The sequence below is a fragment of the Panthera leo genome, chromosome E2 (assembly GCF_018350215.1).
Source record: "Panthera leo isolate Ple1 chromosome E2, P.leo_Ple1_pat1.1, whole genome shotgun sequence".
Taxonomy (NCBI): Eukaryota; Metazoa; Chordata; class Mammalia; order Carnivora; family Felidae; genus Panthera; species Panthera leo.
The window spans coordinates 12,563,935-12,576,924 of NC_056693.1; the positions used below are offsets into that span (position 1 = coordinate 12,563,935).

A 12,990-nucleotide genomic window follows, 5' to 3' on the forward strand; every position below is an offset into this window, starting at 1 on the left:
ATCTGGGTGTCACTGAGTCAATACATATTGTGTGTCTGTGGGAAAACTGGTATGTGTTATGCTAATGTAGCTGTGGCCGTGCACCGTGTGCAGGGGTCTGGGTGTGGCTATTTGTGTCGGAGAATGTTGCATCCGTTTTGATTGTCATGTTTGTGCCTGTGTGTGGACAATATTTGGGTGGTCACGTGCGACCCGGGGCAGTGCCTGCCTCGCTGAGTGCCGGCGTGGGTCACACCGCATGTGTGGTGTCTGGGTGTGGCTGTGGGTTTCAGAGCTCATCGGGAGTTGTGAGTCACTCGGTGTAGGTTGTGTTGTGTGCCCATGTGTGTTAGGTTCCGTCTCCGGCCATGCCGTGTGTGAAGGTTCATCACCCCGCGTCTTGTGGTGTCTGGGTGGGGCTGAGTGAAGGTGTGTGTTACAGGGCGCAGACCGTTGTGTGTGACAAAGCCTATTGTGTCCCAGAAGCATGTGTCTTTATCCACGTGGATGCACGCCTCTTCCTTGCTCTGCCCCGAGACACACCCCGGTCCCTCCTTAGACCGAGAAGGGAGGTTGGGGAGCCTCCCCTCTGCCCAAGGGCCACGCCAGTCCCTCCCCGCCCTGCCCAACCGTCACCACCCCCAGAGGGCACAGACTCCCTCCGTGCCTCAAAGCAAGAGCCCCAGAGCGAGGAGCAGAGCAGACTGAGGACCTGCAAGCCACAGTGGCTGCCCTTTGTGTGCTGCGAGGTGGGGGACCCTGGGCAGGAAGCTGGCTGAGCCCCAAGACCGCAGGGGCCATGGGCGGGGAGCTGGTGCCAGGCCTGGGGGCCCTACAGCGGCGAAAGCGGCTGCTGGAGCAGGAGAAGTGGCTGGCTGGCTGGGCACTGGCACTGGCGGGAACTGGCATCGGACTCATGGTGCTGCACGCGGAGATGCTATGGTTTGGAGGGTGCCCGGTGAGTGGAACTCTTATCCTGGGTCCTGGGAGGCTGGGGGCTGAGGGAGGAGGGGCTGGGGGGAGAGACTCCTGGGCCTGAAGGAGGAGGAGCGAGGAGACCTGGACCCCTGGGTCTGAGAGAGGAGCCGCTGAGGGTCTGGAGCCCTAAGTCTGAGGGAGGAGGGGTGAGGGGGTCTGTGCTTCTGGGTCTGAGGCGGCGGCGGCGGAAGTCCCAGACTCCTGGGTGTGAGGGAGGAGGGGGCTGGGGGGCCGGACTCCTAGGGCCCAGGGGAGGTAAATGTTCAGGGCTCTCTCTGCAAAAGGAAGGGAAGAGGGGTCACAGTGTCTCAGTATTTGAAGGTTTGCAATTGGACAGCTGGAGGTCCAGGACCCCTGGAGGCCAGGGGGCGGCTGATCAGATCCTCCAGTCTCCCAAGAGCCCATTAGAGGAGAGATAGCCTCAGGGTCAGTGAAGGGAGGGTGGGGAGAAAAACGAACTTCTTCCAGTAGGCGGCGGCTCCTTGGTCCTTATCTAAAGTCTAACCTTTACCTAGTGGCTTGGCTGCAAAGGGCTGAGAGCCCAAGAAACTGGCTGGGGTGGGGGTGGGAAACAGAAAACCACCCCTGCCCCTCCGCATGTCTGTCATTCCCAACCTCCCCACAGTCTACCTGCTATTTAGTCTGAGACATAGTGGAGAAGTAGGTGTGCAGAAGCCTGGACTCGTAGGTCCCAGGGGAGGAGGCTGGGAACCCAAGCTTCTGGGTCTGAAGAACGAGGCTTAGAGCGCCTTTGTGGGAAGGGGGCCCGACCGAGGATAGTGTGAGTAGGAAGGAAAAGGACAGGTGGGGCCAGGACAGGTCTGAGCAGGCTCTGGGCGCATTCCAGCCCGGGTCTGGGCAGTGATGGGGCAGATGGAGGACAGGGGTCAGGATCCGTGGACTGAGGACAGAACAGAATTGCTTAACCGGAAAGGAGGGGTTGGAGAACTGTCTGGGGTAAGGGATGTGGAACTGGGCTGGCTGGGGGGGACTGACTTGAGGACCGGGTTGGGGTGATTCCTGGAGGAGGGAGGCTCAGGCTTGGATTTGGGGGCAGGGGAGGAGGGCAGTTCCGAAGGGATCAGGAGCCACATGCAGGGTGAGAGCAGGCTGGCTTCCTCTGGCCGGGCAGCTGAGGCCAGGGCAGCGGGGACAGAGGGGGTGGGGCCACCGAAGCCCATGCCAACAGGAAGCATGGCCAGAGCCTACCCGCCGCTCCCACGCTTCAGCACCCCGCCCAGCAGGGGAGGTGAGGACGTGAGCTCCACAGATGGGAAAGGACAGGGGGGTCTTTCCTACCCCACTCCCTCCCTCCACCTTCTCACCTCTCATTTCTTCCTTCCCTCTGCTGCCTGCCAGGCTGCTGCCTGTGGCAGTTGGACTCTGGAGAAGGTGCTGTGGCTTTCTGAGCCTCAGTCTCCCCATCTGTAGACTGGGGGTGAGGGTTCAGATACGTGGCCCTAAGGGTCCTCCTCAGCCCCCTTTCCACTTGTGCCTTGACAACATCCATCCCTGCCCCCCACCTCCATCTCAATCTTATGGGCTCATTTTGCAGGGCCCCGGACACCTGCTGGGGGAGGGAGGGGCTGGAGGAGAACAGGTGCAGGGAACAAGATGGAGATATGAGCAGGGGGAGGGGCGGAGAGAGGCACAGAGAGGCTGCCACTGAGCGACAGAGACGCAGAGAGACTGAGATACACAGAGAGACAAAGGCGGTAGGAGACAGAGACAGAGATGCGGTGAGAGACAGAAGTACAGTCACACAGAGAGACAGCGAGAGCTCCCCAAGTGAGCTGCACACAGGGAGATGGAAAGCCTGGCAGAAACAGAGGCCCTCAAACACAAATAGAGATAGAAGCAGAAGCATCCCCAGAGACTGAGTCAGGGATTTGGGGGAAGAGAAACCGGCAAAGTAGAGAGGGCCACCAGAGAAGTGGGGTGCTGTGTGGGCAGGGGGTGTGTCTACTGGAGTCTGAGACACACTGAAGAAAGAGACAAGGGAATTAGGGAGACTTAGCAGGATGAAGGGGTAGGGGAGGGCTAGGAACAACAGCACCATTGTTCTGGGAGGGGTGGGGGGGCAGGCCCCCTGGGGCGGGAAACTGGCCCTCTTCCCCTGCACAGAAGGTGGGGCCCTGGCCCCAGGGGAGCCAGCAGCCATCTGAGAGGGGAAGTAGGTGCTAAGCTCAGCGTGGGAGCCCAGGTGGTCCCCTCCCCACTAACAACACTCCTCAGGTGGGGACCCCTCCCCACTCCTGCTATGGTATCCAGCAATCCCAGTCCCGCCTAAATCCCTCCTTCAGGAATTCTAGATCTCTCCAAGGTATTGCCACACAAAGAGAGGGGGGGGAAAAAAATCTCTCCGTGGTTTCTGGAGGCCATGTGCTTCCGGCCAGATCTGCCCTGGGCTTAGAGCCAGGAGAGAGAGCAATGGGAAGGAGACGCAGGGGACAGGACTCAGTGGCCTTCCTCAGAGCTGGGGCTGGGGTCTCAGGGACCCAGTGCCCTGGATGGAGGGGGGTGCCATTTACCCCTTGGGTACTGAGAGATAATCTCTAGGCTCCTTGGGGGAACAGAGAAGACGGTAGAACCTTCTAGGGCAGGTTGCTTTCTAGGGCAGGACCAGCTGTGTGAGAAGGGAAGAGGGGGGAACTTCCTAAAGGCCAGGTGTGTGTTTCTAGACCCCACCCCCACCCCACACTTGAGGAACAGTTTTTTGATGGGGAGGGGGTTGGGGGAATTTAAAAGGGATTGCAAGGTCCCCCCTCAGGTGTGGGTCCTAGGAGAGTGGCTGAAGAGGAGGCTGTCGGGCTGGGAAGGAAAAGGGCACTCTCCCTGGGGACCCTATGATGGTTTTGAGAGTTCCCCCAAACCGAGACATCAGGTAGAACCAGGTTTTGGTGGGGGGAGGGGGGGGAAGGGGGGAGACAGGCAGGGGGATGGGCGGAGGAGGCCAGGAAATTGGGAACTGAGAAGGGATGGCATTGGGGAGGAAGGTAGAGGGGGCCTGGAATCTTACCCCATTTTCTATCCCTCCCAACAGTGGGCGCTCTACCTGTTCCTGGTTAAATGCATGATCAGCATTTCCACCTTCTTGCTTCTTTGTCTTATCGTGGTATTTCACGCCAAAGAGGTCCAGGTAGGGCGGGCCCCACCCCGGGGGCCCCTTCCTTGCTCCCCCCCAGCCCCCACCACACCCTGTCGGCTCACACTTTCCACACTCCTCCTCCTGGTCTGAGTAATGAGGTTTCTCCACCCTAAGATTTGTCCACAGCCTCACCCACCGAGATGAGAATAACCACAGACAGACAGACAGAGCCTCCTGGAGCAACCCAGTCCCGTGCTCCATTTGCAGCCCTGGGGTGCTGAGAACTCTCACCCCCAGACACCCCCACTCCAGGCCCAGCCCCCCCCCCCCCCCCCCAGATCTCTGTCCTCCATCCTTGAGGCCCCACCATTCCAGGCTTTGTGCCTGAAGGTCCCTCCCTACTCCTGAGCTCCCCACCTCTCTGACAATTACCCTCTAGACCCGGTGGGGGGTGGGTGGGGTATCTTTCCACCCATCGCCCCCCTCCCATCTCATATCTCATCCAGACACTCAACTCTCCACCCCTCTCCCCTCATCCCACCCCCCACATCCCAGGATCCTGTTGCCTCTATCCCTTCCCCCTTTACCCTATAAAATGGGGGTTATTGGCCATATGTAATAATTCCCCCTGTGATGCCCACTCAGTAAAAAGTACGTATTATCATTAACAGCAGTCATTCAAAAGGTGAAATGGCCTCGATTTATAGCTCAGCTGTGCTGCTACACATGGGGGACCTGGGCCTCAGTTTCTGCATCTGTAAAATGGGCCTCATAATGCTTTCAATCTCACTGTGTTGTGAGCATTCCCTGAGTCATAACATGGAAAGGAGAGAGAGTAGTGCCTGCCACGTCCAAAGTGCCCTGTAAAATGTCACCTATAGCCATTGCTAATGGTGTGCGGTTTACAGTTAGTTACTACCCGTGTCCCCAGAAGCAGGAGGTGGAGAGGGCTCCGTGGATGTGAACTGTAAGCTCCAGGGAGGCAGGGGTTTCTGTTTTCCTCACCTGTATCTTCCATATATAGAACAATGTGGGGCACACAGAAAGTTCTGGAAGTGGGCTGAAACTGGGGGTGGGGGTGGGAAAAGGTGCAGAGACGCCCTCCTCAGATCCTGTCCCACTCCTTCCTCACCCTCCCCAGTCCCACCTGCCCGACCTGTGCTGCCTCCCTCCCCCCCTTCCCCCGCACCCAGGGCCCCCCTGGTGGGCGCGTCACCCTTATCTTCGGATGCAGGCAGACGCAGACAGGCAGGCGGCCTCTTGACCTTCGTGTGACCCCCTGCCTCCCCACTCTGTCCCCTCCCCGCAGTTGTTCATGACCGACAACGGGCTCCGGGACTGGCGCGTGGCGCTGACCGGGCGGCAGGCGGCGCAGATCGTGCTGGAGCTGGCCGTGTGCGCTCTGCACCCAGCGCCGGTGCGGGGTCCGCGGTGCGCTCAGGGTTTAGGGTCCCGGTCCGCGGCGACGCAGTCCTGGCCGGGCTTCCTGGATGAGGGGGAGGCGCTGCTGTCGCTGGCCATGCTGCTGCGCCTCTACCTGGTGCCCCGCGCCGTCCTCCTGCGCAGCGGCGTCTTGCTCAACGCGTCCTACCGCAGCATCGGCGCCCTCAACCAGGTCCGCTTCCGCCACTGGTTCGTGGCCAAGCTGTACATGAACACGCACCCCGGTCGCCTGCTGCTCTGCCTCACGCTTGGCCTCTGGCTCACCACCGCCTGGGTGCTGTCGGTGGCCGAGAGGTGAGGGTACTGGGGGTGGAGGGTCGGGGTACCTGGAGCATCCGAGGGAGCCGCTTACAGCCACAGCTTCCCTGGATGGCGGTACAGCTTGGGCCCCTTGGGGGCAAAGCGGAGGAGAAAGCTGTTTGTCCACACTCATCCACTGGGGTGGGAGGAACCAACTGACCACTTCCAGTCTCCCCAGACACACACAGGCCCTAGCAAGCCCTTCCCTTCCCACTCCCACACCTGCCCTGTCTCAGGTTTCCAGGCATCTATTCAGTCTCTGGCGCCTGGCCAAGGGTTGCCACTGCCCGGTTGGAGGTCAGTGACACCTCTTCCGAATTAGCACAGAGATGCTCTGTGGGCAGTCCCTGTGATCCTGGGACAGGGGGTGATTTGGGGCTGCTCTGGAAGGAAATTCCCTGCCGGGAATGGATACAGGATTCCAGGCTGCCTGCTGGACAGACTGGATGCTGGGCCCGTAGCCTTTCAGGGCCTCAGTTTCTCTCTCTTACAGATAAAGAAAGCGAAGGTAATCTTAGTCGGTGTTTCTTAAAGTGTGGTTCCCGGACCAGCAGCATCACCTGGGAACTTGCTGCAAATCCAAATTCTCAAGCCCTACCCAGACCTACCAAATTAAAACTCTGGTGGGTGGGGCCAAGCACTCTGTTTTAACAGGTGATTCTGATCCCTGCTCAAGTTTGGGAACCTCTGGTTCAGTACCTCTGGCAAAGGATTCTTGAAAAGAGGCAGGGAATGACAAGCACTGGCTTTAGATCCTTCCTCTCTGACCCTCTGTTCCTTCATCTGTAAAATGGGTGTCAAATCCCACCGTCTTTCAAGTCTCCCCAGCAATTCTAATCTTTCATGATTTTCAACTCCTTCATCTTGCAGAATCTGTTTTCCTCCCACCATGTTTCTCATTTGAAAAATGGGAGGGTGGGGAGGGGGTCAAATTTCTAAATCCCAAGACAGAAGTCCTCAAACTTGAATGTCCTTCTGGATGAAGGGAGTGGGAATTAACAGTGTAAAATCAGTCCCTGCCTCCAGAGAGTAGTGGCTGTGATGGGTCTAGGGGCATCATGAATGAAGCTTTCCCTGCTGACCCCGATGCAAGTGGTCTGTGGGCTTGAGTTAGACAAATCAGGATCTTCAATCCCTTCCATGGCTGGAACTAAATGTCTCCTTCCGTGAAGTGAGGGGAAGGGAGGACAGGGTCCTGCCTTTTTAGTCTTGATGGGGCCACCCATAGGCCATACGACATCTTTGTAGACATTAGAAAAAGGGGCCCCTGGGGTGCCTGGCTGGCTCTATAGGTGGAGCATGGGACTCTTGATCTTGGGGGTGTGAGTTTGAGCCCCACATTGGTGTAGATTACCATAAATAGATAGATAGATAGATAGATAGATAGATAGATAGATATAGATATGTAAATTTTTTTTCTTTCTTTAAGAAAAAGGCTCCCCTTCCTCCGGGTAGATGGGATCACTGTCAGGGTGGACAAGTGGACTTTGGGCTGGGTTTCTGCCCCCTCTCAACCCTCCAACAATACACTCTGAAAGCAGCAGTCCTGGTAACCTAGCTAAAACCAAACAGGCTTTGGAATTGGTTGGATCCAGGTTCAAATTCCATAGCCCAGAGTGGCTGAGCCTCTCTTGCCCAGCTCACACAGCAGAGAGGAAGCCGGGCAGGCTCTCCAAAGCCCAGAACTTACTGACTTTTTCTCTGTTTCTGGGAACTGTAGGTGTGTTGGGAAGGAGAGTATCAGACATCATGGAAACCCCTGGGGTGAGGTTTCAGAACTAACTCCTCTTTCCCCACAGGCAGGCTGTTAATGCCACCGGACACCTTTCGGACACACTGTGGCTGATCCCCATCACATTCCTGACCATTGGCTATGGGGACGTGGTGCCAGGCACCATGTGGGGCAAGATTGTCTGCCTCTGCACTGGAGTCATGGTGAGTACAGCCTCCTCAGGGACCCTACCCCTGTCCCAAATTGCTCATCCTCTGGGCCCCAAGAAATCATGGAGCCAACAAAGGCATTCAAGGACACTCCCGAGAAACTTGGGTGTCTGGACACCCACTGCCCCATTTCCTTACAAAACCCAGGAATCCATCCCATACGTCCTTGCTCTCTTTGGAACCTAGGACCCTAGGCTTCACCGTCCTCAAGAAAATAGGCCCCTGACTTCCCAGCCCTATTTCCTTCCGGAATCCAGGAATCCAGCCCTGAGCCTCATGAAGGCTCAGGCTCCCTGCCCCTCACACCCCTACCCTCTCAACTGTCTAGGACACAGACACCTGATTTCCCAGTGCTAGGCTCCTCCAGGATTCAGGAACCCAGTCTCCAGCCTCCATTAAGGCTATAGATTCATCAAAAGCATGCCTGTAGGGTCAGGCTGCCTGGGTTCAAATCCTGTTTCTGCCACTTCAAAGCAGGGATCAAGCCTTATAATCTCCTAGTTTCTTCATCTATAAAATGAACATGCTGATATTAGCATATTCCTCATGGGGTTCCTGAGATTAAATTAATTAAACCACATAAAGGGTGTCAGACAGCACCGAGCATGTAGGAAACGTTCAGTATATGGGTTAGGGGGTGGGGGTGAGAGGGCTGTTATTTGTTAACTAGTCCCAAGCATCCAGCTGTCCCCACCCTAGCTCCTCTGTTCTCAAGGATGAGGCAAAGGGTCCCCAGAGCTAGCCTCCTCCTGAATCCTGACATCTACCAGCTTTCTTTCATAGACCCAGGCATCTAGTTCCCCCCACCTGGTCCCTAGCCCCATCCAGGACCCAACACTCAAGGCCTTGGCCTTCACCTCCTCATGAGATATGGCTCCTCCCACCCTCAGGGACTTGGGCTGCCAGCCCCCAGCCCTGATATTGTCTCAGAAAGGACATGCTGCATCTCCAAGCCCTGGGCCCACTGGTGATGGATGGGGTGATAGTTAAGTGTGATCCCCTCCCCAGGGGTGAGTCTTTGGGACCAGCAAAGAGGGGTAGAGGTTCAACCAAGGAAACACTCCCAAAAGGTCAGGAACCCTCAGGGCTGCCTGGGACCTCCTCCCTCATTTGACACAAGGAGAAACCTTGGTCAAGGAGAGACCTAGAAAGATCAGGCAATTTGCACTAGAGCTTACAGCCCAACTCCTGGCTGAGAGGTTCGCCAGCATAATGGAATAATCATAGCCAACTTTACTGAGCACATACTCTGTGCCAGTCTCTGCTCTGAACACTTTCCAGGTGTTAACTTAAGGAATCCACAGGGTCATACTGTGAGGGCGTGCCCATTTCACAGGAAGAAAGTGAGACACTGAGAGATCAAGGAACGTGCTCAGAGCTGGGCTTTGAATACAAGCAGTCGGGGAACCGATGTTTGCCAACAAGTAAATTGTTCAGAGGTTCTGTGAGCTGAGATACAGCTTGGGGAAGAGGAAGGCTCCAGAAGAAAATTTATTGTAAGGAAGCACAGCAGGTGCCACTGAGCAGCTGATGGGTCAGAGGCCTTGGGAGAAGGGAGAAGCCTACGGACCAAAGCGCTCAGGCAGCTGAGGCACAATGAGGCCAGGCTGAGTTGTCTGGAGGCAAAGCCTAGACCTTGAAAGGCTCTGAAAGCCAGGCTAAGAAGTTTGGGGCAGGGGGAGCCTAGATTAGGGTAAGGGGGCAGGGTCATAATTGTTAGATCTCCCTGAGGTCAAGGTCAGGAGAGGGGAGGCTGGAGATGGTCCAGGAGGGAAGGGACGTGGCCAGGAGTGGGCAGGAGCCACAGGGGTGGGAGGAGGTTGAGGGATACCCTCAGTGATCTGATTGTCAACTGGGTGAGAGCAATGGGGAGGCAGTGGTGGGGACTGCCCCTCGCCCAGAATCTCTCCTTCTCCAGTCACGCCCTTAACGAAAGAGGACGTTCTGGTGGTATGAATGCTACACACGAGTGGGACTCAGACATGTGACTTGTGATCCTAAGCTCTACCCCTCACAGCTGTGGGACTGTGGTTCTCCCTGGGCCCGCTCACCTGTCAACTAGGGGTGGTCTTGCCTGCCTTCTGTGGCTGTTGTGAGGGTTCGAGGAGAGAGTTTGGTGGCACAGGAGCCCCAGAGGCCTCCTGTCATCGCGTCTGCTGTGCCCACAGGGGGTCTGCTGCACAGCCCTGCTGGTGGCCGTGGTGGCCCGGAAGCTGGAGTTTAATAAAGCAGAGAAGCACGTGCACAACTTCATGATGGACATCCAATATGCCAAAGAGGTGAGGATGGGCACATGGCACCCACAGCACACGCCTCCCTCAGACCCAGGAGTCCCTACCCATCTCCTCCTGCCCCAGCCTCCAACCCTCCCTTCCCTCAGACCAGGGAGTCCAGGCCCCAGCCCCTTTCCCAGAGCCCTAGGGGTGTCTCCGCTGACACCGTGCCCACCCTCAGATGAAGGAATCAGCTGCCCGAGTGCTGCAAGAGGCCTGGATGTTCTATAAACACACACGGAGGAAGGAGCGTGGAGCTGCCCGAAGGCACCAGCGCAGGCTGCTGGCTGCCATCAACAGGTGAGGGCCTCTCTGTGCACATCTCCTCCATTCTGCATAGTGTGTGTGAGCGAGCGTGAGTGCGTGCCCGGGTCAGGACACACATGTGCGGTCTCACCGATGTCCACCTAGACCTCATAGTGACTCTGATGATTCATCTTGCACGTCTCAGTGTCTGTGGGTCCGTGCCACTCCACATGTGGGTCAGGATCCCTGGGTCTCTACCTGGAAGATGGGCTCACGGGTGCAGCTCTCTGGAAACCCTTCCCCACTGCTCCGTATCTCTGTGAGTCTCTTCTCCCCTTATCCATCCCTGAGCAAGGGTCACTTCTAACCTCGCACCTCTTCCCACAGGTTCCGCCAGGTGCGGCTGAAACACAGAAAGCTCCGGGAGCAAGTGAACTCCATGGTGGACATCTCCAAGGTACCAGGGCCCGGTGGGAGGGGTCTGGAAGAAAAGGGAGTTCGGGGCCACGGCACCGGTAGGGAAATCTGGTCCCGGCATACAGAACACCGGCAGGGGTCTGGCACACACACGCACTTGACAAAGGTTTGTGGTTGAGTGAATGATTCAGTAGTTTCTTAAACTCATGTAGGGGACAGATCCCTTTTAAACTTAAATCGTGTAAGAACTCCAGCATTTAGTTTTAAATCATTTTTATTGTCATGTTACATGGGACAGATAACATTCCTTCTCTCTTAGACAACAATAAAACCAAAGCAAACATACGAGCCAAATTCAAACATACACGGCAAAACCAATAAAATGCAAATTAACACGGACACAGACCGATGCCATCATTTCAGGGAAGTCAGTCTCTGCTGTGATTGTAAAGAGGGGCCCAGGGCCACGGGTGCTTCTGCCCTGGGCACGCTGGCCTGGCCAAGGCAGACTCCACTTGCCATTCTTCTGCTGGGGCCACCTGATTCGGCCAGTGATTGGGGTGGTGATGTCACATCCCTTGGCTTGGCTCACAGCGCCTTTTGCTTATCCGGTGGCCTTTGCTTTTTCTCATTAGCCCGAGACAATTCAAACAGTGACCCTTGGTGCCAATGCCATGGTAAACACAGTCACAGATGCAGGCCCCTAAACTGCATGGCAGGTCTCAGTGAGGAGGTGGTGGCCTAGATCTGCCAGAATTGGCAGGTCATAATTTCTGCAGATTATCCGGCCAAAAAACATAGAATTCAAGAATTCTCATAGAAAGCTCACACACCCTCAAGGATGAAGCTGTGAATCCTCATCTGAGAAGGTAATGAAAAAGCTACGTGCATTCTGAAGTCATTCATCAATTCCACAAATGTTTAGTGAGCACCTACCTTCTGCGTACTAAGCCTTATTCTAGGTGCTGCCTTGGGCATGTCATTTTAACTGCTCTAGGCCTGTTTACATAGCTGTAAAAATGCGAACAGAATTCTCACTCCCCGCGCTTTTAAAGAGTGTCTTAAACCATGTGGGGAAAGCACTGAGCCAAGTAGCTGGGATAAGGGGAAGTCTACCTCACCCACTGACACCGCTGACCCGCTCTGCCCAGATGCACATGATCCTGTGTGACCTGCAGCTGGGTCTGAGCAGCTCCCATCAGGCCCTGGAGAAGCGGATGGATGCAATGGCCCGGAAGCTGGACACCCTGACTGAGCTGCTTAGCAATGCCCTGGGGCCGCAGCAGCTTCCAGAACCAAGCCAGGAGGCCACGTAGCTGGTGAGGGGGCTGGACTCAGGCAGAACAGTCTGGAGAAATGGTGCCTGTGGATAGCGCCCCATGGGGCTAAGGGGCAGGGGATGGTCTTGGGGACGAGGCTACCCTTTCTCTTCTGCTGTTTGGAAGACAGGACTCAAGTCTGGGGCTGGACTAGCAGGAAAGGAAGGAGATAGTCCTTCTCTTTGCTGACCCTCAATATCTCCTCCCTCTTTCTTTGCTTGGTCTGCCTGCCTGTCTCTGGGCATGCTCTCAGTCTCTGCGCAAATGCCCAGTCTCTTGGTGGCAGGTACACCCACCCTCTTCCTTCCTCCTCTGTCCACTGGTGTCTGTCTCCACCTCAGTGTCCCTGCTGTTGCTCTCCCTCTGGTTTCTGGCCTGCCTGTCTAGCCATGTCTCTATTTGTCTCCCCAGGACCCATGGAGGAAGAACCAAGCTACTTTCCCCAGGATTGAGGTCGAGGACATTGTCCCTGCTACTCCTGACCCAGCCCTACGAATAAAGCACCTCGAGTGCAAGGACCGAAGGGGGCCCCACCTTTGGATGGGCTCGCTCACGGATGGCTGCTGGAGGAGACACTGGCTCAAGGAGAAGGGCCGTGGCCACACACACACGCCCACCCCCTACCCCCAACGGGAAAATGGTCACTACTACCCTACATACCCTCGACAAAACATCCTCACTATGCTGCTACGGATGACCTCCAGCTTTCAGTTAGAAAGGGAGGTGCCTGGGGGGGTGAGACTTCTGGGTCCCAGAGGAGGAGGGGACCGGGGGTGGGGGTGGGGGGCCCAGAGTCCAGGATCCTGGGATGCCTCAGTTACCGCTGGATAAGGGAGCTGAAGGAACCAGGCCTGAGGCTGAGAAGAAGCAGCGCCCTCTGGCGGGAGAGCAAGGAGAACACAGTTTTCCAGAGCTGCAGAGTATCTGGTGGGGAGAAGGCGGGTGGGGGGCACAACTCACCAGTCTCTGCTCTTAACTTTGTAATAAATGTTAAACAAAGCCAGAA

General features: G+C 56.4%; 1 protein-coding gene across 1 annotated transcript; it reads left to right on the forward strand.

Moving 5' to 3' along the window:
- The first annotated feature begins 402 nt into the window (after positions 1-402).
- KCNN4 (potassium calcium-activated channel subfamily N member 4) lies at positions 403-12,751 on the forward strand. The gene is made up of 9 exons (XM_042918024.1): positions 403-937; positions 4,001-4,096; positions 5,355-5,782; positions 7,588-7,723; positions 9,898-10,008; positions 10,184-10,302; positions 10,636-10,705; positions 11,817-11,984; positions 12,396-12,751. Exons 1-8 carry the CDS (start codon positions 779-781, stop codon positions 11,979-11,981), a joined length of 1,284 nt encoding a protein of 427 aa, XP_042773958.1. The 5' UTR covers positions 403-778; the 3' UTR covers positions 11,982-11,984; positions 12,396-12,751.
- The last annotated feature ends 239 nt before the right edge of the window (positions 12,752-12,990 follow it).

Coding starts and splice junctions, on each gene's coding strand:
- KCNN4 (XM_042918024.1), top strand. CDS start 779: ATGGGCGGGGAGCTGGTGCCAGGCCTGGGGGCCCTACAGCGGCGAAAG. Junction 7,724..9,897: donor GCCTCTGCACTGGAGTCATG/GTGAGTACAGCC, acceptor CTGTGCCCACAG/GGGGTCTGCTGCACAGCCCT. Junction 10,303..10,635: donor CTGCTGGCTGCCATCAACAG/GTGAGGGCCTCT, acceptor CTCTTCCCACAG/GTTCCGCCAGGTGCGGCTGA.